This window comes from Oryzias melastigma, linkage group LG19 (genome assembly GCF_002922805.2).
Source record: "Oryzias melastigma strain HK-1 linkage group LG19, ASM292280v2, whole genome shotgun sequence".
Taxonomy (NCBI): Eukaryota; Metazoa; Chordata; class Actinopteri; order Beloniformes; family Adrianichthyidae; genus Oryzias; species Oryzias melastigma.
In genome coordinates this window covers 18,929,715-18,953,165 of record NC_050530.1, presented here as the reverse complement: position 1 = coordinate 18,953,165, position 23,451 = coordinate 18,929,715, and the positions used below count along the sequence as shown (strand labels likewise).

Here is a 23,451-nt window from a genome sequence, read left to right as displayed (position 1 = left end):
TGGACTTTTCTGTTTAGGTTGCTTACGATTTACTGATGTTTAATAAAAGGTTACGCAGAATTATTTTCGCTTGATCAAATTATAAAGAAACTAATAATTTAATAATTTTATTTACGATGATAGAGCAAATTAAAAGCGAACGTTTCTTTATAATTATTTACACATCGGTTCCAATTGTTTTGGAAGTGGTGTTCCTTGGTAAACACGCAGTATGAAGTAGTATAATTTATTATTTTTGCTTAAATGTTAATGTATGGAAACCGTATGCATGCATTGTTCTCAGGGACGGAAATCAGTTATTTTCTTAATGTAAAAAATGACATTTAAATGTTAAGATTCTGAACACAAAGAGCCACACAACAGAGTAAACAACAGTTCATTTAATAATTAATCTTTGTGGTCTCTAGGGGGAAGGTCTGCAAGGTATAAAATGGTCATATTAAAATAATCGACCCAGTCTTTTCCCTCACAGGATACCCACTGTGTAGTTGCCTTTTTGACACATCCTTTTTTCCATGCCTTTTCAGCAGATGTCTCACTTAAGCAATGTATATAACTTTTTTTTTTCCTTTTTTAAAAGACACAACTTGACAGTTCAATGTACAAGGCTATAGTCTCAACAGACAGCACACAACCAGTGGACACACAAACAAACCTCGCTCTTAGCATCATGGTTGTAAAACAGTTCCTAAGAGGCAAGATGTTGCAATGGATTCGGCTAAATGTTCACAAGTTTTTTTGTGAAACGAACCTTTTGCCGTCTTCTTGCACGATTTGAGACTATACTAACTGGGGAGAGTGCTGGTTGATACCCAAAACAATGACAAATAACATAACAGTGAATATATTTATTATTATAGAAGATAATTAATATTAAGAATAATAATTACAAAGGCATTTTCTATAGACTACTATAATCTGGTCCTGCTCATATAGTCAAGGGGAGACTGGGAATCAGTTACAGGAAGCTCTAAAACACTGTGTTTGCTCACAGTGTAGCACAGTTTGTTTTTCCTCCATCCTTTGAGAGAAAAGAAAAAAAAAAATCACATGAGTGAAGCTGAGGGTTTAGAGCAAAAGTAGGAAACTGAGGTACAATGTTTACAGGTCAAAACTAAAATGGCCCAACCGGTATTCTGTCTTTCACAACGACAGAGGAAAACATAATAAAGCACCAATCCTACATGCATGTTTGTAAAAACCTTCACCCACAAATACCTGAAGTATGTTGAGGAGGGCAATAGGATTTCTCATATATAAACAAGGTCAGGTTGCTCCTGGGGTAATTTTCAATCCACCTAGAAAAGGCCTTCTTAAAAGTTTGGATTGTAATCTACCTAATGGATTAAAAAATAAGATGTGTTTTGCCTCTGCTTACAGCTTCCAAATTTGATCGTTGTTTTACCTAAAGCCCGTAAAAAATATATTTTAAGAAGTGGATGCACGTGTACCATTGAATGAGACTGATAGAATCAGAGAGACATTTTTTTGAGTCTTGCATTTTCCTCCCTCACACAACCTCCAGTCAGTCAAAGTTCATCCTTTTTCTGGAGACTGGAAAGAGTCTGGTTGTGTAACTGGGAGCACGGGGTATAGTAGTCTGCAGGAGGAAAGAGGGGCAGGTTGAGAGCAGCACAGTGATCCTGACATTTCCCTTACTCTCCACCGTGGTTGTCCCTGTACTATCTGGACTCTCCATCTTTGTGGGTGCTGTACAGGGCCAGGTCACCTGGCCCTCCAAGTCTTGAACTGCGGGGCGGTGTAGACGATCGGTTGGCAATGGATGGAATGAGTGGAGGTGGTGCCCCCACAGAGAGTGGTCCCACCAAGCCTGCAGCAGTCTTTGTAAGGATGCCGTTAGGCATGTGTTGTGGGTTGATTGGACCTAGGCGCGAGTACAGGCTTGCGTGGTGCTGGGAAGCAGCTCCTGCAGGAAGAGGATGGGTGAGAAAGCCAAGGTGGAGCTGGTCCAGATGAGCCGCAGCAGCAGCATGAGAAGGGCTTGAAAGGTGGGAGCCGGGCGGGAGGTGTGAGTGAATCCCAAAGTAACGTGCCCGCTCATAGTCGTGCCTCAATATCTGTGCTCGCTGCTCCTCATCAATCAGCCCACCACCTGGTGGTCCAAGCTGAGGAGGGCGATCGAAGGGGTGGGCCATCAGACCAAACTCTGGCCCCACGGCAGAGGAGGCATTGGAGGTAGAAGTTGGAGGGTGTTGAGGGCCGGCCACGGCTGCTGCGACTCTCTCAGCCTCCAGGATACGCTGATGCTGGATCAGACGGGCCAGGTGTGGGTCAGATCGCAGAGCTAAGTGTGGATCGGGATGAAGTGCCAAAGCCTCCCGACGACGCTGCTGCTGGGGGGCAAATTCTCTCCAGGGGTCCCAGGTGTAGCTATGAGGACCCTGTGATGGTCCTGGAGGAAAGCGTTCTCCTCCTGGACCAATTACAAGACCAGCAGCACCCGCTGTACTTCCCAGGTATGCCTCAATGGCCCTTTTGTGTTCAAGCACAAGCTGTTGATGTGAGGGGGGGTTGGGAGTGGGTGGGGGGATAGGAACACCAGGAGTGGGAGTTAGTGATAAAGATGAAGAAGATGGGGTCCCAGAACTGGGGTGGTGTGGATGGCTGTTGGGTCTCTCAAAGCTGTGACTAGGTGGTGGAGGAGGAAGGGTGATAGGGATGTGCTCTGGCTCTTCTTTCCGCTCCTCTTTTACTTTGACAGGTGGGAGAAGCAGAGGAGGTTTGGACACAGGTGTGGTGGTCCGGTCAGACTTCTTGCCCTGAGACAAAGAAGCAATAGAGGAGGAAGCTGCAGACGAGGAGGGAAGATTGCTGTCCCTTTGGGAGTGTGAGGGTTCGCTGTGAAGGCTGTGAGACATTTGGGCCTGAGGCCGTGGATAAAGGTCCAGAGGAGATGGGACTGAGCGGTTGGAGGGCGGGGGAGTAGTAAGCACGGAAGATGAGGAAGAACGCGGCCGGTCCCGGTCTGCTACTAAAGACGAAGGACCAAGCGGACCCCTTGAAGACAACGTTGGTACTGTCCTCTTGTCCCCGTCTCGCTCTCGGTCTCTGTTCAAGCTGCGTGTCAGGTCCTCGAGTAGCCCACTGCTACCGCCAAGAGAGCTGCTGTGGCCATTGATGTGGGGGACTGGGGTGCTACTACGAGGTTTAAAAGAGGGGGCAACTGGTGACATCCTCACAGGTTGTCGGCCATACAGCAAGTTGTCCCTGCAAAACAGGAGGAGGTACATTAAAAGACGGCTCGGTACCAAAAGATATGAAGCATTATCAAATAACAGGGTGATAGCAGATCATTGAAAAAATATGAATACTTTGGACAAGTAGAAGACATAAAAAAAAAATATCACCCTTTAACACTAGAGAGGTCATCAGCAACACCTAAATGACATAACTCTTTGATCATTTACGCGATCAATCAGAATCAGCTGACATGAAGAGAACAGTCTTTTTTTTATTGGCTCTGCATTGATATGCAACACATCACTAACATAAAGTCTTGCATAATGACATAAAGCTGATTTTCTCTGCAACAGAATCAACAGATTAAGTTAAATGATAAAATGCTGTTACATGTCAGCACAGAGTGGCTTCTTTCCACTCCAGAATCCGCTGGATTTATGTTACGCTTTTGTTTTTTCAAAAATCCACCACAAAAAAGTTGAACAAAATCTTCAAATTACTAAAACTTGTAGATGACCTGAATAAAATTAATTCTAGCTCTTTAAAAATCTTTTTGTGTTTATGGCACGTGAATCACAAATATAAAAAACAAGCCTTTTCCTTAAATTATTTAAGGGTGAATTCAGACTGGAAAAGTCCATCGGTCCAGCTGAGTACAATTAATATGGTCCAGATCGAGTCCTAAACCTTTGGGTTTGGATAAATTATCCGAACCAAAGCTTGTAAACAAAACTAAGTGACTAAATATCTCTTCAGTCGGATAGGAGCTGAGTCAGATCAGAGACAAACTGATATTACCTAAAAAGATGGATTAGAGAGTGGTTCCTGGTCCCTAATCAGGGTTCAGTTGGGTGCATTCAGACTAAATATTTGTTCCAGATTATCGAGGGAAACTGGTTCACTTTAAGTGAATGAAATGTGTCTGAATACACCAACACTTTCAGGTCAGCAAATGTTTGCTTGTTTTTTAGCACTACCATTTAATCTAAGATATGTTCAACTGCAATGAAAAGGAAATCTGTGTGCGACTTTCCCCACTGAAATATAATAAATAAAAGTAAACAATAGCATGAAGAGAAACTCATGTCATTACCGATCTTTTTCATCCTTGATATGGGGAATTTCTCTTCTCTCGCCATCCTTTGCTCGATCTCTTTCTTCCCTCTTCTCTGGTCCTTTAGCCCAGCTGGGGCCTCCAGGGAAACCAGAGGGGCCACCATGTAGACGGCTCCAAGCCTCATGATGATTGGAGGTTGGTAAGCCCCCAACCACACCAGGTGGAGGGTCTTTAGGGCCAAACATAGAGCCAGCTGCATAAAGAGGACATTTTATAGTTAAAAAAAACTTAATCTTCAACTTTTCACATTAAAAAAAAATTTGTTATTGAAATCATGTTTTGTTGTTACCATCTTGTGTATTTTAGTAAGCATTACAATGAAGAAGCCACAGATCAGTGGCTAGTCTTTGCATTTGTACTTCTTAAAACACTCAAAAGACATTTATCAAAAATAATCTTTTCCTTGCTAAGTACTTCCACAAACCCTTTCATTGAGTCTCTTTAGCACTGGGGAACCTTGTTTAGCTCGCCCAGCTAAGTCTAGTTGATCAAACACAACTAAACAGTGGGACAACTTCCCACCAGACCACGATAGAAAGTCCAAGTGTCTTAAATGTTTGGTGCATGTGTTAGCAGCGGACTTTTGGACCATGTTCAGTCTCCATGGCTACTGAAATTAAGGCATACAACCTTGTACTCGTATATCAATGACAAACCCCAACACAGCCATTCACACAGCATGTCTCTGCGACAGCTGAGTTGTAGCTGTGCTATGAGACAGGAGAGAAAAATGTTATAACAGGAGAAATCCATTGAGATGATAAACATAAGCCCTCGTATAAGTTCACAGTAAAAAATATTTCAACACTAATCGGTCCTAAAAATATAACAGAGGACAGAATCCATTTTTTTCTTCTGATCAAATGTTACAAAAAATTGACTGTAACAATGGAAAATAAATGTGCATGATGTTACACTTCTGTTAAGAATGGAGGATGGATCAAGGATAAACATATCAGAGAACACATCTTTGACATGCTCTTATGACTGCAGACTTATGAGAACCAGATCTATGTTCCACAGAGACAGTGGGGTAAAAAAGTAAAAAGTCCCCGATTCTGGAAGTTGTTTTCCTTAAAAACATCAGAGAGGTCTGTAATGTAATGCAACAAAAGTTTTCCGCGGTACTTTTTAATGTTTTTGCTCCATTCTTCCATGCAGATCTTCTCTAGTGTTTTGGGGCTGTCACTGGAAAACACAGACTTTCAACTCCTTCCACAGATTCTCTACTGAATTAAGGTACAGAGGTGTTCAGATGGTGTCTGGTAAGCTTCAGATGGGCCTGGAAACGTCCTGGCTTAAGCAGGTCAGTGATCTTGTATTTCTTCTATTTTCTAATAATTGGTCCAACAGTTGATCTCTTAATCTCATAAAAACTACATGGGTGTTGTAGACCAATTCATCACAGTCTTGTTCAGTTATACAATCTTGTTCCTGGTGTCCTTTGACAGCTCTTGGTCTTGGTTATGGTGGAGAGGTTGCATTCGGACTGTTCAAGGGTGTGGACATGTTTCTCATATACAAATAACTAGTTCAAACAGTTGGTATTAATACAGGTAACAAGTGGAGGAAAGAAGAACTTAAAGAAGAAGAAACAGGTCTGAAAAGGACGACTTGATGTAGGAGCTAAATACATATTTTCTGCTCCGTAATACAAAAAAATTCTTTATATTATGTTTTCACCAGTACATTTGGTCTCTCACAGTTAAAGTGCATGTGTGATGAACTTTACAGACCTTTCTCATCTTTTTAAGTGAGACAACATGAGGAATTGGTGACTGGATTTTTTTTTCTCTACTGCACGTAAATGGCTACAGTTATAAAAACCTTTCAAAGTACCAACCGTCCTTTTGTCTGTTTTCCATATTATGAATACTCAGATAGTTGATAAGCTGATGTCAGTTTGACAATCCGGGAGAAGCTCATAATTCTGTCTTTACACTGAAATAATAAAATATGTCAACTGTAAACAGTCAATGAGATTTTTTTTAAGCAGACTAAAATTATGTTTCATAAATCTTTTTAATATCAAGTTTCACTAAATGTGAAAATGTTCAGGAATTACTGCTACTTGTAAACATGGATTTAAATTTTCATACAAATAAGAAGGGGAAAATATTTCTGCCTCCTTAATTCTGATTTGATTAATTAAAGTCATCCTTAAAAAAATAAAAAAACAATTCAACAAGCTGCAACAATCTGGTCATGCACGTGGACACTTTTGTGTTTATTCAAATATGTGTTTTGAACAAATTTCTATTTTATTGTGATATCATATCAATTTTATTTCTTTAAAATATTTTTTCCTCCACCTGGAAAACTTTAAGGCATGTTATTAGAATCTGAATGAATGTATTTTCAACATGGTCTGGCTAGATTTAAGAAACTAAACAATGGATTTGGCAAAGAAACCTCAACAGTTACACAGCAACAACTCTCTGAGTTCAGGAGGTTTTTAGTTAGAACTTTTCATAATCTTCAATTGAAGTGTTGGACTGAGCCTTCTTCTGCGTATTCTAAATGTGCGTTACTGTAAATACAAGTCCTTCAGACCTCATAGTGAATAAGTGTAAAGATTACTAAAGTGACTGCCTTATGAGCAGAATATTCTGTAGCTCTAGGAATAAAACTACTAAAAGCCACATGTTGGAACAGAATCTATTTTAACTGGAGTACAACATATGAAATGCATTTTTGAGGCAATAGGTTTGATTAATCGTGTCTTAACTGGTAGTTTAAAATTTGAGGGTCTGTGTAAAGAAAAAAAACTCAGTTTCCAACAATAAAGGCCAATATTCTCAAAACAATAAAACTTAGTTCAAGATGCAAGGAATGAGTGAAAAAACTCCAAAGTAAGTATGACCAGAGAGGTTTGAAAAATCTTGTTAACAGAAACATCTTTCAAAAATTTTACTTGAGAATCAAGAGTATTTAAGAATATAAAACATTTAATTTTACGATAAATTTTTAGTAATTGAAAATGTTGATGCTTTTAAACGTATGTGTTTAGAAATGGACTTTATATATCCCAAAATGGAATATGAGCTGCATCACTTTCTGCAGTGCTGTTTGTTCCCTGAGATCCAGAACAGTTTTTTAACTGTTCCCTAATCAACACAGGTGGTACCAAACAACCACCAGCATTGATTTAAATGTCTTTGAACGGACTCGTATGATTCAGGTGTATGATTGCATTTAATGTTAAACAGACCCAGAGTCGGGCTGCCAAGTCCTCCAAAGGCACTTGAACCCAGGTTTCCCAGTGGGGTGAACGGTGGAGATCTGCCATAAGGATCTAAAGCAACAGTAAATAAATAAAATAAAGTCAAAAAAAGCTTTTATAAAGCTATATTTTAACACAGCTTACATATTTATTGACAAGAGAAACTAAGTGAAGGTAACTAAACATCTCCAACAAAATAAGATTCTTCTCAGTTCTTTTCCATGTTTCACAACAGATTCATATTAAAAAACATTTTTAGATGAGCTTACCCAAGTGTGCGGTGGGTGGAAGAAAGGAGGAATGTGGTGCTGATGGAGAGATGAAAGGAGCTGCGGACGGATTGACTCCACCTAAAAAAGCAAGTTTTATTAATAACAGTACAAAAAAATGCTAACAATAAATTGAATCAAGCAGTCTGAAATCAACATTACACCACGTGCTCTGTTTAAAACAAGCCGAAAAAAATATGACGTTAATTATAAGGTTTTATAGAAAGAGGAGAAGTTAAAAAGTTATTACACAATAACTAAAGATGACACAAAAGTGAAAACAAAATTCACTGAAGGCTTTAATACAACTACGTTATCTTACAGTCAACAATATTAACAGAATAGTCTTGTTTTGTTTCTCTGTATATGCTGCACCTGGGGCTGAGAACAGACTGGGAGGTCTGGTTAAGTCATGGGTTGGAGGCAGACTTCTTCCCATGGGTCCAAGTTGGCCAAGTCCCCCAGCTCCAGGAAAACGGGCCAGCAGGTCGCCGCGGAAGTCCAACTTATGAGGATCAGCCTGCATCAGCTGCAAGTAGAAGAAATGAGAAACTTTTATGGTAACCCTTTAACATAGAAACTGCAGAAACACCGGAGGATTGTGGATATTTATGCAAAAGTTGTGTTCTCTCTTCTCGTTGCTAATTATAAACACTCACCTTTACTTTTTTCTGATGGCTTAGAATCATCCAGGCCACATATACATGCATAGCACACCATTTTCCTGGTTTCTGTAAAACACAAAAATCCAAAAGTTTCACATGATTATTGGATGCAGGTTTAAGTCTTTGGATAGAGAGCTAAATGTTCTTCCTGTAGTTCAAAAATATCTCGTATGAACTTTGCACAGGGTTGAGGTTTTGCTGCTGAAGATGAAGTTACATGGTATGGCTCAGTATAGGTTTTGGTGTGAGCGCAAACACATATGCACACACATATATATATACATGGGAAGAATATGCAAGAAGAAATACCAGAAAGGAAAAGAAAAAAACTGTATTTACTCTACAGAGCACATAGAAAGGACAGACCAGCAGAAGCAAAGATTACAAGGGAGTTTTAGGGCAAAAAGTGTGTGAAGGAACGAGACGGAAAAAGACCCACTCCGATGAAAATCATGCTTGTGGTGTTTTTAACTCGTTCTTCTGGATTTTTTTTTTACATAGAGGACATATTTTGTATTTTGTGTTATTATAGAATATTTAGCTTAAAATTGCATTTCTGAGTATTTCTTTATTCAAATCGTGAATCAGAAACAGACTCAAGAATTCAGTTGGAAAAAGATCACATTTGTTATGTTAAAAATATGCTAAGCTAAGCGTCCTGCTCTGCTCCATCCAGACCAGGGCCTCAAACTGCCTCTAGTCTGGCTCCAGTGCAGCCAACGGAGCAGTCTAGCTTTGGCAGATAACTCACATTGGCTATGGTCCTGCTGCTGGCCTCATGACACTCCGAACTCACATAGGTTCATGTGATACTAGTACTAGAAAGTACTAGTAAACAAACCCTCATTCTGCTGTGATTTTGGATTAAATGACCAATATGACGCCCTACCACACACTTTGGGACCTTGCGTCATCAGAATTAACCTAATGGTTACACCACGTTGAAAACATACCGACCAATGAGATTTAGAACTCATTGATGGCAAGTAAAGCGGAAAATAGGTTTTATTTTGAAAAATGTACCAATTTAGACTCGGTCGCATGATTTCAAGTTCAGGTGGATTCATTTGATCCAACTTCACAAAAAAAGTGCTCCGGCTTGCTCCAGTTTCCAGCCAAAATATGAAACCAAAAAAGCTGATTCAGAGCAAAAGAGAGGCCCGACCGGACTGCATGCCGTGTGAGTGCCTCTCGCACTATTCAAGTTACGTGAAGACTCCAGCGGCTGCACCGGAGCTGGACTGGATGTCGAGTGAACACCAGGTGATCCATCCTCTCATTTATCTGGCACAAAGCTATACAGCTGGATAGCTCTGATATTGCTCGCCACTTTTGTTACACCGGTAATGTTCGGGTGGAGATGTGAAGGGCTGTAAGCTAGTAGGAGAGTATGTAAACAGATGGGTGACGGAAAAGGGGGGCGGGGTTTTCTCTGCACCAACAGTTCTCCCCACAACTCAACGAGAACGTTTTTTAAATAGATTAAAAGATGATCGGAGTGGGACTTTAAAGGCGCCATGGAAGAAAAAGGACTTTTAAAAAAAGTTTCTGCTTACATTACTGATTTTCAACGATGTCCCAAATGGATCAGTTAGCTACAAGAGAAAAAAATGTACAACCACTTCAAAATCACTGTATTGCATTCTTTAAAAAAAAAAAATCAACCTTTGCACTTTTTTATTTGCACCCACAAGACCCATGAACTGAAAATATAAATCAGTACATTTATCCAAAAACCTTGGGCAATTTAAGTTGGAACATTATTCTTACCCTAGGGTCTTTGGGCTGCAGATGGTGAGGAACAACCCCAAGCCGGGTCATGTCAGGACCGGTTCCCTGAGGGACAAGATGCTGTCACACACAGCACAGCACAGCTCATGAGCCTCCACATACGAACACATCCTTATATCAGTTTTAAAGACATTTTGAGAGATGCATAATGAATAACTTGAAAAGTTTTTTTTCCTTCATATTTTGAGTGTTTTTATGGAAAATTTTTGAATTTTTGATAAGATGGGGAACAGATACAAACAACTACTTCAAAAGAATAAAAAAAATCCCCACCTTTGGCTGAAAGGCCCCTGCCAAGGAGCCAAAATGTCCAGTGGGGGGAATTACAGGGGACATATTCGGCACCGAGGGTGGTGGGTATTGTTGGAAGAACTAAGAAAAACCAACAAAGCTAATAAAGTCAGTTACTCCACAACCAATCTTCTAAATGTCCTAAATACACGAATATCCATTATCTTCAGGTGGAGCATGTGTGATACTTACAGTGTTAGGGTACAGTGCATCAATTTTGCCTGGAAACTTTTCAAACTGTGCAAGAAAATGTACAGAATGAGTTAAAGAAATCACATGTGGCTGAAAGTCCAGCTGAGCCAGTAAATCAATCAGAACAGGCGTGTTCCACTTACCAGAGGCGGTCCAGTAGTGGCGGGTGGCAGGAAGGGCGTGAAGTGTTGGTGCGTGTGCGTGTGTTGGTGCTGGTGGTTGTGCTGATGGAACTGGAAGGCCAAAGGCGGGATCCCCGGCTGGTTCTGCGATGTGCGGCTTGATGAACTTGATGTGGAACTTGGAACAGACGGACCACCAGGGCTGGAGCGGCCAGCTGCTGTTCCGTTATTTTCTGCCCCTGGAGCACTTCGTCTGCCTTCTCGATCTGGTGGAGTCAAGATGGAGACAGGTTACACCTTTCAAGCCAAACAAGCAAGCCGCGTTTGCATGCAAGTTTTTCAGCAAATTCACCAGATGGCCATGCAGCGACACTTGTAATTGAAAGGTGGCAGTAGCATTTTTAAACGCTGTGCGATGGAGACGGAGGTCTTAAAAAAAAGCTACAATTTTGACGGTGACCGGACGATTTTTTTCTAAAAGTTGACATCGGTCCGTGGCCACCTGGGAACATTTAAAGGTCGGGCGGTGGCAATCCAGTGACAGGTGGCAGGAAGGCAGCAGCGCAATAATTGACAAATATGAGGGTCTCCAAGGTCCCCAAAATTGACCGATTTCAGACTGCTACCCCCACTGCCCCCATGCTGCCGTCTTTCTGCCATCGTACGATTGTTAAAAATGGTACAGGCACACAATGAAGGGTGTTAAGATGGGCCGGGGGTCTGGTGATGACCAGACATCAATCTGGTGATCACTCCCACTGTGGGTCCTTCACACATGGGGCATTGATGCTACACAAAACTCAGACTCTTCATGCGAAAAATACTTCTGATGTGGTTGGACCTTCATGTTGTGTCAAAATTGACAAGATTATAATGTATGCTTAAAATCTGAGTTGCAATTGACCAATGATGCAGAATGGCCCACTTTTTATATACCCCTGGGTTAACGGCAGGCCGCCGTCCGGAGACATTTATACATCATTCAGTCAGAGCTGCTGCCGGTGGTCCAGCTGTCACATGATTTCGTAATGGTGCCATCTGTGCCTGACTGACCCCCGACAGCCACCATCTATATTCCCATGCTAACAATTTTGAAAAACGTTAGGCGGCGGTATGACATCTTGAAGATTCTGCTGATGCCTCCCCATCGCACGGTGGCAGTTGTGTTTGTGACAGTAGCATTAACCTCAGCTCAAGCCAAAAGTTGATCAACTTCAACACAGAGCTCGTAGACCGAGTTTCTGCTTCAAACTAATGTTAAAGCACGTTCAGCGCTCGTAAGATTCCATCTCACTTTGTCAACACGGAACTTTGTCAGTCCTCATGTCAAAGCCAACACAACCACAAGAGGAAGTCTGGGTTAGATTTGTTTCTGTCACATGAGTGAGGATGTCCACATTTACAACCGAAAGAAGACGGCAGACAGTGGCAGCAGTGAAAGGCCCCCTTTCGTTTCTCTTTACCTGCTGACGAGTAGACGGGACCTTGAAGCAGAGGTGGAGGTGGAGGAAGTCCTGGAGAGGATGTGAACAAGGCTCCAGAGTTGGCTCGAGATGGGGGTCGCAGGGGCCCTGAAGAACCTGAGCCCCTGTTATAGGGCAGAGACACGCTAGTCGAGGGAGTTGGAGGGCGCATAGAGGACGAGGAAGACGAAGCAGATGGTGGAGGCTTGATTGGGGTGCTGTTCCTAAAAAAAATAAAGAATTGATTAAAAGAATTAAGAACGCGAACAGACAGGAAAACCATCAGTCAAGAATTCTCTTGACAATGGCAACACTTGAAAAAAACAGACCTGTTGTAAATGGAGTGAGATCCTCTATGTACGAAAGGTTTGGGTTTAGAAAGTGGCGGGCTGCCATTGTGATGACTGCCGTTGCCGTTGATGGGGCTGGGCCGCGTGACTGAAGCAGTGACCGGCGAATTGGAAGGCAGGCAAGAGAAAGAGGCAGAAGAGGTAGAAGAAGAAACAGATTCTGGGAAGTGCGACTCTTGGCTTTTCTCCTGACTCCGCTCGAGGCCAGACACCAGCGGGGTCACCATCAACCGCGATGCGCCCCCACAGCGGGCCGGCAGAGGCGGGCAGCTTATGCCAATGTTTGAAGGAGCAGGATCCACAACTAAAAACAATGAGAGGAAAAAAACATCAATCTTTTTCTGTCTTGTATTTCATTTGATTTATTTTTTATTTTGTAGTTATTTTTGATTATAGAGAGAAAAATGTAAATATAAATTTAAACATCTGCTTAAAAAATACTAAGTGGTTTCAACTCAAGATCAATACCAAAATTATGCTAGAACATGGAGAAAAGGAAAATTAATGATTAATGGGAGAGCAGCTTTTTTTTAATTTTACTAAATTCACAACCTTTAAAGATATAAAAAAGGAAAAAATACTAGTCTTAACTGTTTTTATATGGTTCATTGCTCTACGTTTGAAGATTGTGTTCATTTATAATAATATAATAATAAAATAAAAGCAGAAAGAGTTAAAAAAAAGAAATGTAGCCACCCACTAAAATAGAATAAATATGAAACAGCTTATGAAAGATATGTAATTGGCTCCATCAGTGGCTGTGTATATGTACCTTTTTGAAAATATATACTGTATTTGTAAGATGCAAGGGAAAGGTACGAGTTATTAATAGATGCTCATTATGGAGGATTTGAATCCAGTTGGCAAAACCGGGGTTTTAATTTTACAGCTTAACATTGAATCACAAATATGTAAGAGTCAATAATCTTTACTCTTTGAAACCAAACATCTTCACCATCAAAGGTGGGACACGACCAGAGTTGATTTGTCTTTTTTTAAAGAAGCAATTCAACAAAAAAAAAAAAACTTCAGGAGACTGAGGGAACCCTCACTTTGGTCAAATGTAAAGTGATGCCAGGTGAAGATGGATCAATGCCATACATTTTCACGGACTATTTCATTTATAAAAATATAAATTACCGTATTTTCCGGACTATAAGTCGCGTTTTTTTTCATAGATTGAATGTCCCTGCGACTTATACTCCAGTGCGACTTATATACGAATTTTTAATGATGAGATATGGACCGTAAGTCTAGAGTGCCCTCTTATGGTGATCTATGCAATTACTTTATTTACTGTAGTTATTCAGACGTGACACAGAGGACGAAGAATTTAAGGGATTTAGTGATATGGAGTGAGATTGCGTGCAATTAAGTACAGTAAAGATACAAAGTTGATGAGTTCTTGAGGCTATAGTTAAATAAAACTGTTATGTTATATAAATGCTACACCTTTTCGTTTTTTTCATGATGCTAATATGTGAATATGTGTCGACACATATTCAGCCTGTTTTCTATTCACTTATTAATGTTATAACTTACCTTCCAGGATGATGTAATATCGTTTTTTTCAACCAGTTTGTAAAATAAATTACTTGAAAAAATGCGACTTATACTCCAGTGCGACTTATGTATGGTTTTTTCTTCTTCATTATGCATTTTTTGGCCCCTGCGACTTATACTCCGGTGCGACTTATAGTCCGAAAAATACGGTACTGAAGAATTCTATTCTATATTAATATCAATTACATATGTTAAATAAGACCGCTCAAACTGGAGCTCAAAATGTAGAACGTTAAACACCACCAGACAGACTAAAATAATTTAGTCATTTAAGATATTTTTTAAAATTATAATCTCAATAATATTACCAAAGCTAAACAGACTAATCACATTATAAATCAGAGAAAAACAGTTTTTTAAACACAATTTTCTGCAACCAGAAGCTATGTGGGTCATTTATGACAAAAACGTGCCATCTCTCAACATCTCAAATTGATATTCCGGCACATAAAAAAGGTTTAATTGTGCTTTTGTTACTATCTTTGATATGCATTTTTAACCAAAATAACTGCAGGTATTTCCTACACAAAATGTTATACTGTTAAAAATGTCTATATCTGTGGCTGCATGCTAACATTGACATCATAGTGCACTGAGAAAACCCACACATGCCTGAGGAGAACATATAAATTCCACACAGCTGGGATTTGAACCAGGACCTTCTGGTTATGAAATGAAAGCACTGCAGCCCGCTGACAATTTCCAAATACTAACAATCTTGACATACCTCTGCTACGGTAATAACTCAAATATGAAAAAGGTATTAATGACAGGAAAGCCTCAACAATTTTTTCTGCAATCATTCAAGTAGAATAAATGTAAAAAATACACATATGCAAAAATGTTTCTAATTACAATATACTGTATTATTGTGTCTCAAATTAAGTGGATCACTGCAAACTAAATTATGCTGAAATAAAACATGTAATATATTTGTGTATTTCCAGTTGCCTTAATTCAAGAGTTTTGTTTTACTATTTGAATAGATAAGATTGGATTTTATCCTCTTTTAAGGACATTTTCATGTGGAACTGAGAAAAAAAATAAAAGCATTATTTTCTTTTGAGATGATAACATAGTCCAACAAAGCAAAGGATAAACTAAAATGCCATAAAATAATAAATAAAAAGAAACATTTCTTATACCTTTACTAGTGCTGACTGTGAACACAGGATCCATGTCGTTGTCAGAAGCCTACAAAAGAAAACAAAAGTAAACTCTACATTAGGAGAGGAATCAAATCCTTAAAAAACAGCATTTTATCATTATGTTGTCACTTGTTTATTGAGTAACACTATCTTACATGGTAACTACAACATTATGGTGAGTGCATAAACTTCTTATTTAGGAAAAGCAGGTAACCAGCACAAACTTCATTACAAGTAAAACATACAAACCTTTTCTCCTGCATCACTTTCAGTGTCACACTGAAAAAAATAAAATCAATATTGAGATTAGCATTTACAATAAGAAGTCATATGTACAAAAACATGAACGCACTAGTAGGATGTTTGAACTTACAATGTAGCCAGTCTCCAAATGAGGGCCCTAAAAGAAAAAAAATATGCAACTTATAATTCAAACTGATTTTACATGTTTTTCTTGGTTGGAAAGAAAAACTCAACTGTGCTTAAGTAAATAAAGAACAAAAAGCTCTTAGGCGTTGTTGGAATTGGTGCAACAACATAGCTTTGAACCTGTTTTACTTGCTGTCTTTAGACAGAGCCACATACTTGTCCTTAACAAAACACAAGTTGTTTAATTGAGAATTATCTCAACGTTAAGTGGTAACAGTCATCAAGCAGATGAAACCATCAGCTCACCTCAGTCTTTCTTCTCTTGTGACCACTCTTTTTACAGCAGATGCTGGAGTAGCTGTGTGGGGCCCCTTCGTCTGGCTCTGACAGCGGACCTCCACCATTCTCGTCTGGTCCTCTTTTCCCCTTGTTTCTCCTTCCCAGCATATCGCGCTGACTGGGCTTTAGGGAACAGTCCATCTAACAAAAAAAAGGAAAAAGAGTAAATAAAAAAAAAAAACATTGCATTTTTGTGTATGCCTGAGGTCAAACAACACGAATACATTAAATCTTGATTATTATTTTAACAAATTTTTCCTCTGCATAGTTTCCACAGTTAGAACAATGCTTTAATACAAAAAGTTTTCAATAAAGCGCAGCTGTTTGTGTGAAAACTAAAGCAGATCGTGTTCTATTTTAAGATTACTTAAATCTACTTTAAAGTCGGAGACGTTAGAAGGCTTCTTGCAGAAATAAAGAATCATGACACAGTTTATTACTCTCCTGACCAGTTTCCTCTCTTCTAAGAGAGTAGTAATGGTCTGTCAAATTGTCAGATTATATGATACAGTGGAGGAAAAAAAGTCATCGGACTGCTAAAATTTTGTTCCCTTATTTGGCTCTTTCTATTCAGGCACCAAGAAGAGGTAATTTCCAAGAATTGGCAACATAAGACAAAGAAACGTCTCTAAAAAAGTCAAATACAGACGGAAATTATGTAATTTTCCTTGTGAGAGGTTCTGAGAAGATCTAATCTACCATAACAGGTTACAGGGGTATTAGCCAATCATATGCAAGAAGCAATGTGTTAAATGGTAAAAAAAAAAGACAAATTCAGAGCTTAAGCTTGTTTAAGGTGAAACGAGTGAATAACCTACTTGGTATTTAAACTTAAAAAGTCATTTAAATGGAAAAAAAAACTGTTTTCCATACATCATTAGTCTCAAAGAGAGAAGATGTTTTTTTAGCGCTCTTCTCCACATGGATATTTCATGCCCATTACTGACTGCTTGTGGAAAAAGTTTCTCTTGGTTAGTATACCATCAAAAAGTTTCCATTTGGAACTTAAGTTAGCAAATTTAAGGGATATTTATGCAAAATATTTCTCACAATTAGATACATAAAAAATGATTGATTTAATTTTGATAAAAATGAAAATCTAAAATTCTCTTTGTGGACATATTAAAGTATTAGAGAATATCTATTTCTTAAAGATTCTTTTTAAAACCAAAAAAATTGGACAACAAAAAAGTATGAACATGTACAGCAGTCAGTACTGTTATATGCAGGAATTCCTTGCATTGAGTTGATCCGTCTGTGGATCTGCTCAGGTGTTAGGAATCCCCGGTTTTTGGGTTGAGTTTGGGCTCTTGTGTTTTATACAATATTGATTATTTTTAAGGTTAAGGTCAGGTGAGTTTAAAGATCAGACACAGTGGTCCCTCATCAGGACCTCCTAGGAAATAAAATCACTATCTTTCCAAAACTGCTCATAGTGTTGTAATGTTAGGTGGGAGACAGCAATGATGATGTTGGACATGACATAAAAAACAGAACAAATGAAAATGTCACCCAAAGCAACACTGACTAAGTGAATTCACATCAAATCAAATCTCAATTTTTGTCTATAAAGTGGACATTAAACCACTGATCAATAGTTCAATTCTTACTGCCCCTGGTCCAGGTAAGACACACCTGTCATTAGTTTTATTTCAAGCATGACTTAACTCAAGGAGTGCTAGAGTATATATAAATGTCCAATAAGCAATAAGTGGATACAAGGTGTCCTCTGACCGTCTCTTCAAAATTGACTAATTTTCACTCTTGACTTTATTAAAAATACATAATTGTATCTATGCATATTGTGGTTCCATGCAACAAACTAAACCAGACTGGCAAACAACTTAAAAGCACAGACTACATTTTTCCCTAATTAATTACTGCATTAAAAAGTGTAATACTCATCCTCATGTTTTAATGTTAAATTGTGGTGGATTAGTGAGCTGTGCATACATAAAATGGGCACACAGACAAGCAACTGTGGTGAATTTGACTGGAAAATAGAGTTGCCATGGAGAACAGTAGACATGTTTGAATGTTTGCATGGAAGAGCAGCTTTACAACACATCCTGAGCGCACAATGGGCTTCTATCCCATCATAAATGTACTCATAGCTTTTTAACTTGATTAACAGATAATGTTATCAAACTATCAAGTTTCACACTGAAAGCAATTTCTTACAAGTAACAAAAGCTCAAACTAGCACTGGGAACACTGGTAGATTTTAATTAATTGATTACATAAATCTCGTTTTAATAGGAATCCTTAAGGACAAGCATTCGGTCAAGCATTAATGAAGTTAAGTGATTAAAAAAGCCATAAACCTGAGCATCCCAAAATAATGTCCCTTCAGTACATATTAATAGAAAAAGTCAAGATTTTGAGTTATGTGAAAATCTAAAGGATGTGTTTAAATATTTAGCTAAAGGAAGTAGTTTAAAGAGATAAATAAAGGGGAAATTGAGCGGATTAAAACAGACTTCTACTCTTAACGTCACTTCCAATAAATTAGAGCAGAAGTGTGCCAAGTGTCTGTCAAACTTTATTACTGTCATAAATCCATGATGTGAGATGCAACTTAATGAATGACAGCTGGTATACTGTGAATATAAAAAAACACCAAATCAGGACATTTACCTCGAGTGCCTCCAAGCTGATAAAGCTCGCGATAGCAAAGCCATCAATGATGTCTTCCTCGCAGGACACAGACTCTTTCTTCCTCCGACGAGGAGGCTTGTGTCTCCCAAAGCCCGGCCGGCCATCTCTCCCACCGGGGCCGATGACACTGTTTGCGCCGCAAGCCTCTCGATCAGAGCCGGAGGACAAGGATGTGGCCCGCTCCTCGGCCAGGTCCACTCTCCTCCGCCGCTCTCGGTCTCGCTGTGATCGGGACCGGCGGCTCTGTCTGGACCCAGCGCTTCTGCTCGGGCCTTCCATGTTCAAACGCCACGTCCTTTCCAACTCCGATGGAACCAAAGGCACTTTATTCAAGTCCTGGTCCGGTGGAAGGCACCAAACCGCGAACGTAAAAGAAAAAAATACCAACACACAGGCCCTCACAGGAAACCCCTGTTAAAATGGCGTTAATGAAAGCAGTGACTATTACTTATCGTCCACTGACAACAGTCTGCTGGCATTGGTGCCTTTCTTTCTGCGAAGTCATTTCAATAAATCCGAACACAAATCCACATAAGAACTTTAAATATCCTCGACATTTAAAAGAACAGTCGTCAGGTGATAACTGGCAGTCTCCCAAAGAAAGCTAATATTAGCTAGCTAGCAGGAGCCTATATCCACAGAAGTTAGACGTATGTAAACAAAAAAGACAAGTCTACGGGTCTAGCATACGGATAAGCCCAAATGTCCATGGAAAGATTAACTACTTAAAATCCCATATACGATTTATTTTTTAAATATAACATGCTTGGGAAAATTGTATTTCTGCTGACAAGTATATTAGCCAGAAATGATACGGTTAGTAAGTTAGCAATAACCGATTTATGACATTAGACGCCGCGGCGGTGTCATTTTACATTAAAGTTAATTTTGACGTGTTAATATCGGCAGCTATAACACTTCGCGTCTAATTTAAGCAATAAATGCAGCTGTCGACTTGCTTTTAGGTGGTAAAATCTAGTTGACGTCAGGTCTGTGTTGACTTCTGCCACTTAGCTTACCGATAGCATTTAAGGCTATCACAACACCGTACACAAATTTCGGACAACAATCCAATAATATAACTGTGTTCTTAAAGCGTAACCACTAAGATCAGTAAGTCAACGGTTTGTCTGGTTAGCTAACTAATCTCAGTTAGCCAGATTAATAAATGTTCCTCCTGTCGAAATGTTCTTGGCCGATAGTGATGGTTGAATTCGCATCAGATCAAAAGAAAGACGTAATGTTAGCACTGTGGTTAGCTAGCGTCGATCCAGCTGTTAGCAAGCTAAGCCACACATAGGAGTCCCAAAATGTCTTCGGAGAAAAACAACATAAGCTATTTTAAAATGTTAAACGCCGTCAGAATATCAGTATTTACTTATTCACACACAATTCGTCATCTACTGTTTCTCCATCACAAGAAAAAAAAAATTAAGGCCCAAATCCAGAAGCCTCGGAGTCGAGTTCCAGGGTATGAGCCGAGCCCCCGTTGGGCTGGGCAGCTCCTTCATGCAGCCTCTATAATCCAATGCTCAGAAAAGGTTGTAACATCAGCCATCGTCTCGGGTCAGCGATGCCGTCTTCGAGTGGATTCCAGAGCGCACGATTAACCGCAAAAAACAGACCTTCTCCAACGCTGTTCTTTCAGAAGTTGCCACTGTATTGGAAATTTATCGTTAAAATGAGGGAGACACAACCCTTGTCAGTCGTGCAGTGCATTGTGTGCGCTGCTCTTCTTCCCCAGTCGTCAGGTTGGGTGTTTAAAGCCCTGGTTGTTGTTACTGCCACCTAGTGGACACAGTGAATATTCTAAACACTAACTGGAATGCATTTTTAGATAAAACTATTTCCCTAAACAGGTTAGCAAAAGTTTTTAAAATTATTTTTTATGACAATTAAATAAGATATAGATAATAATGTAACAAATGCCCACGTGTGTCCAAACGTCTGACTGGCTGTATACAGCAACATAAGGTTAAAAAAAATGATTGTCTTATTTCAAACATTAATGAATAATGGAATGATACAATTTTTATTAATTACAAAACACAGATATGTCAAACCAATTTAAGCTATTAAGTAATACATTGATTGTAAAACATATAAAAATGAAGATGCTATCTTTTTAACAGTGTAATTAATCACTTATAAATAGATGTATTTGCAATTACAGAAAACACTGTTATAACATAAATGCTGTTGAATAAATGATGATTAATGATTTGAGCCTGAGTTCAAAAAAGTGTTTTTTTATCAATAAAGAATAAACAAATGTAAAAATGTATTCAACATACTTCACAAGTGTATCGTAAATATTACAATGATTACCTTGTAATAACTACACAATAGAGTATAGCTGTATTTTAGGATATCCATGTCTCGATATTTATCATTAAATCACTTGAAGAATTACAGAAATATATAAAAAAAAAAGAAATCTTCAGTTTATTTTTGTCAACACATGCAAAACAAAAAATCTTTTTTCTTCTGAGGAATTCTGCTTTGGCCTTTTAGATATATCTTTTAAATAAAAAGAGCTTTGAATTTGCAATTGGAGTATTTTAAGTGGTACAAAGGAAACAATTTTGACAGAATTTTTACTATGAGACTAGATCCAGCTGAGTGTGAATGGTTATGCAAATAAATAAACCGTGGCACAAATGACTTATTCTTAAGTTTCCCTTTTACTCAGGCAAATATATTTCATGGTGGTCAGCCTCTGGTTGACCTCCTAGAGTATAAAAGAGAATGTAACAGGATACCAGCAGCCACAGAAACATTAAGGGACTCAATGCCGGGGGGCAAATCTTGGCCAGCAGGGATGGAGAGAAAGGTTTGGCACAGCGAGAGCAGCTCCGCCGACAGTCCATCCCCCTCTCCTCCCATCAAAAGCAGCGTGGGTTTGGTTATTTGAAAGTCTAAACACTGAGTGACACGGATGTTTGACTCCGCTGCTTGATGTCCCACTGTGCCAACTACATCCCAGCCCTGCAGCAGCTTTAGCTTCAGCATCTCCTCCAGATTCTCACATCCATACACTCCCATCAACTCCATGGCGCCTGAGCTGGCCTTGCTCACCACTGGAGACAACGGGCAGCTGTGCTGCAAACTACTGATGACTCGATCCACGCCAAGGAAGTACGCAGAGCGCAGGATGGCCCCCAGATTCATGGGGTCTTGGATTCTTTCCAGGACAAGCCACAGAGGGGTGCTGGGGCCCCTGCTGACCGCCCAGTCCTCAGTAAGATAACCAAGAGGGCTTGCTTCCAAACAAACTCCCTGGTGTACTCCTCCAGAGGACATCCGGTCCAGGTCCTTTTTGCTCACCCGACTCACTTGCACACCTCGCTGATGTGCCTCCTCACAGACCTTCAACACAGATGCTCTCAGAGAGGCCTCACCAGCTTTTACAAACAGTCTACGTGCCTTTCTCCTTCCATGAGTGAGAGCCAAGAAACAGGGAGAAACTCCAAAAACAATCTCAGAGAGCTCCGTCTTCACGGCTTGTGTTGTCTTGAGTCTCACCTGCTTCTCCCTGTCCGCAGGGAAATCATCCAGACACAGCTTCCTGAGCTCAGAGGAAACTTTGAAGTCGTTTCCCCTCCTTTGATTGTGCTTCTGCATCCCTTCATTTTTTAGGGCTTTACTTTGAGCTGACCTCTCTCGTGTGTGTCTATCCTTAGATACTCCACTGGAGGAATTTGACCCTGTGAGGCGTTGCCTCTTTGCAGGCTCCCAGCTACTTTTCCCCGGGATAGTGAGAGGAGCGGTGCGGTGGTAGGAGGCAACTTGAGAGCCCTCCTTGGACACTGACACCAGCGCGTGCAGTTTTCTACACCAAACAAGCAGCGACTTCCGTTGATGAGTAGAACTGCACATCAGCATCTTACAAAAGCTGGAAAAAGACCTAATTTAAACTGCAAGAAATAAACTTTTTAAATCCACAGATTACGGAGCTCAATTATCTTCAGAATGATACAGGTTAGTAGCGTTTAACGTGAACTACTCACGTGGAATCCGATGTGTACAAAGGTGCATGAATATAACCGGATGACGAACCTCTGTTCCTACAAATTAAAAGTCGCAACAATCAAACCAGAAGAAAAAAAAGAAACGAAAGACGAAAAGAAAAAAATGTTGATGTGTATTTTAATAAGGTGCTTGAATATGGAAGTTTTTTTAGTTCCATCAGACTATGAAGTTTTTTAATCTCTGAATTTTTTTCCTGGAATTTTTTTAACTGATTTTTTTTATTCTGAATTTTTTTAACCTCTGATGGAACTAAAAAACTTCCATACTTGAAGACTCATTTTTTTCTTTTGATGGAATAATAACAAAGAGACTAGTGTACTCATACATTTGCCCCTGGGGTATTTCTTATTCACCAGTTGACTGAACATGCCCATTTTGCACATTAAAAAAACAAGCACGGACTTGCAAACACCACACCAAGTTTCCTGCTGCTTTTGAGCACAGAGTTGTCTGCTCACACAACCCCCCAAATTCTTTATAAATTCTGATATATGCATGGATTTAAAAGAACATTAAAATATAAAGAAATACGTTTTTTATTATATGTAAAACCATGAACATTTCCACTTTTGATAGTTGAAACCTTTAAATCACTGAAACCTACCAAAATTCAACAACTTCCTTTATTTATTTATTTATAGATAGTTTCGATATTTCA

The 23,451-nt window shown here is 39.5% G+C and overlaps 2 protein-coding genes across 3 annotated transcripts; both read right to left on the bottom strand.

The window, feature by feature from the left end:
• Nucleotides 1–365: 365 nt before the first annotated feature.
• On the bottom strand, nt 366–20,504 carry fbrs (fibrosin). 2 transcript variants are annotated; one of them, XM_024284676.2, is made up of 18 exons: nt 18,741–20,504; nt 16,071–16,244; nt 15,769–15,795; nt 15,645–15,674; nt 15,393–15,441; nt 12,664–12,988; nt 12,335–12,558; nt 10,893–11,137; nt 10,750–10,794; nt 10,540–10,638; nt 10,246–10,326; nt 10,032–10,070; nt 8,470–8,541; nt 8,186–8,339; nt 7,811–7,891; nt 7,530–7,613; nt 4,295–4,511; nt 366–3,228 (listed from the first exon to the last, which is right to left on the bottom strand). In XM_024284676.2, the coding sequence occupies exons 1-18, from the start codon at nt 19,038–19,040 to the stop codon at nt 1,683–1,685; spliced, it is 3,792 nt and encodes a 1,263-aa protein (XP_024140444.1). In that variant the 5' UTR covers nt 19,041–20,504; the 3' UTR covers nt 366–1,682. The 2 variants fall into 2 exon arrangements, with proteins under 2 accessions (XP_024140444.1, XP_024140445.1); XM_024284677.2 differs by having other exon boundaries at nt 10,246–10,311.
• A 925-nt stretch (nt 20,505–21,429) lies between these two features.
• mrm1 (mitochondrial rRNA methyltransferase 1 homolog (S. cerevisiae)) lies at nt 21,430–23,443 on the bottom strand. Its single transcript, XM_036217074.1, has 2 exons — nt 22,772–23,443; nt 21,430–22,656 (listed from the first exon to the last, which is right to left on the bottom strand). Exon 2 carries the CDS (start codon nt 22,644–22,646, stop codon nt 21,474–21,476), a length of 1,173 nt encoding a protein of 390 aa, XP_036072967.1. The 5' UTR covers nt 22,647–22,656; nt 22,772–23,443; the 3' UTR covers nt 21,430–21,473.
• Nucleotides 23,444–23,451: the final 8 nt, after the last annotated feature.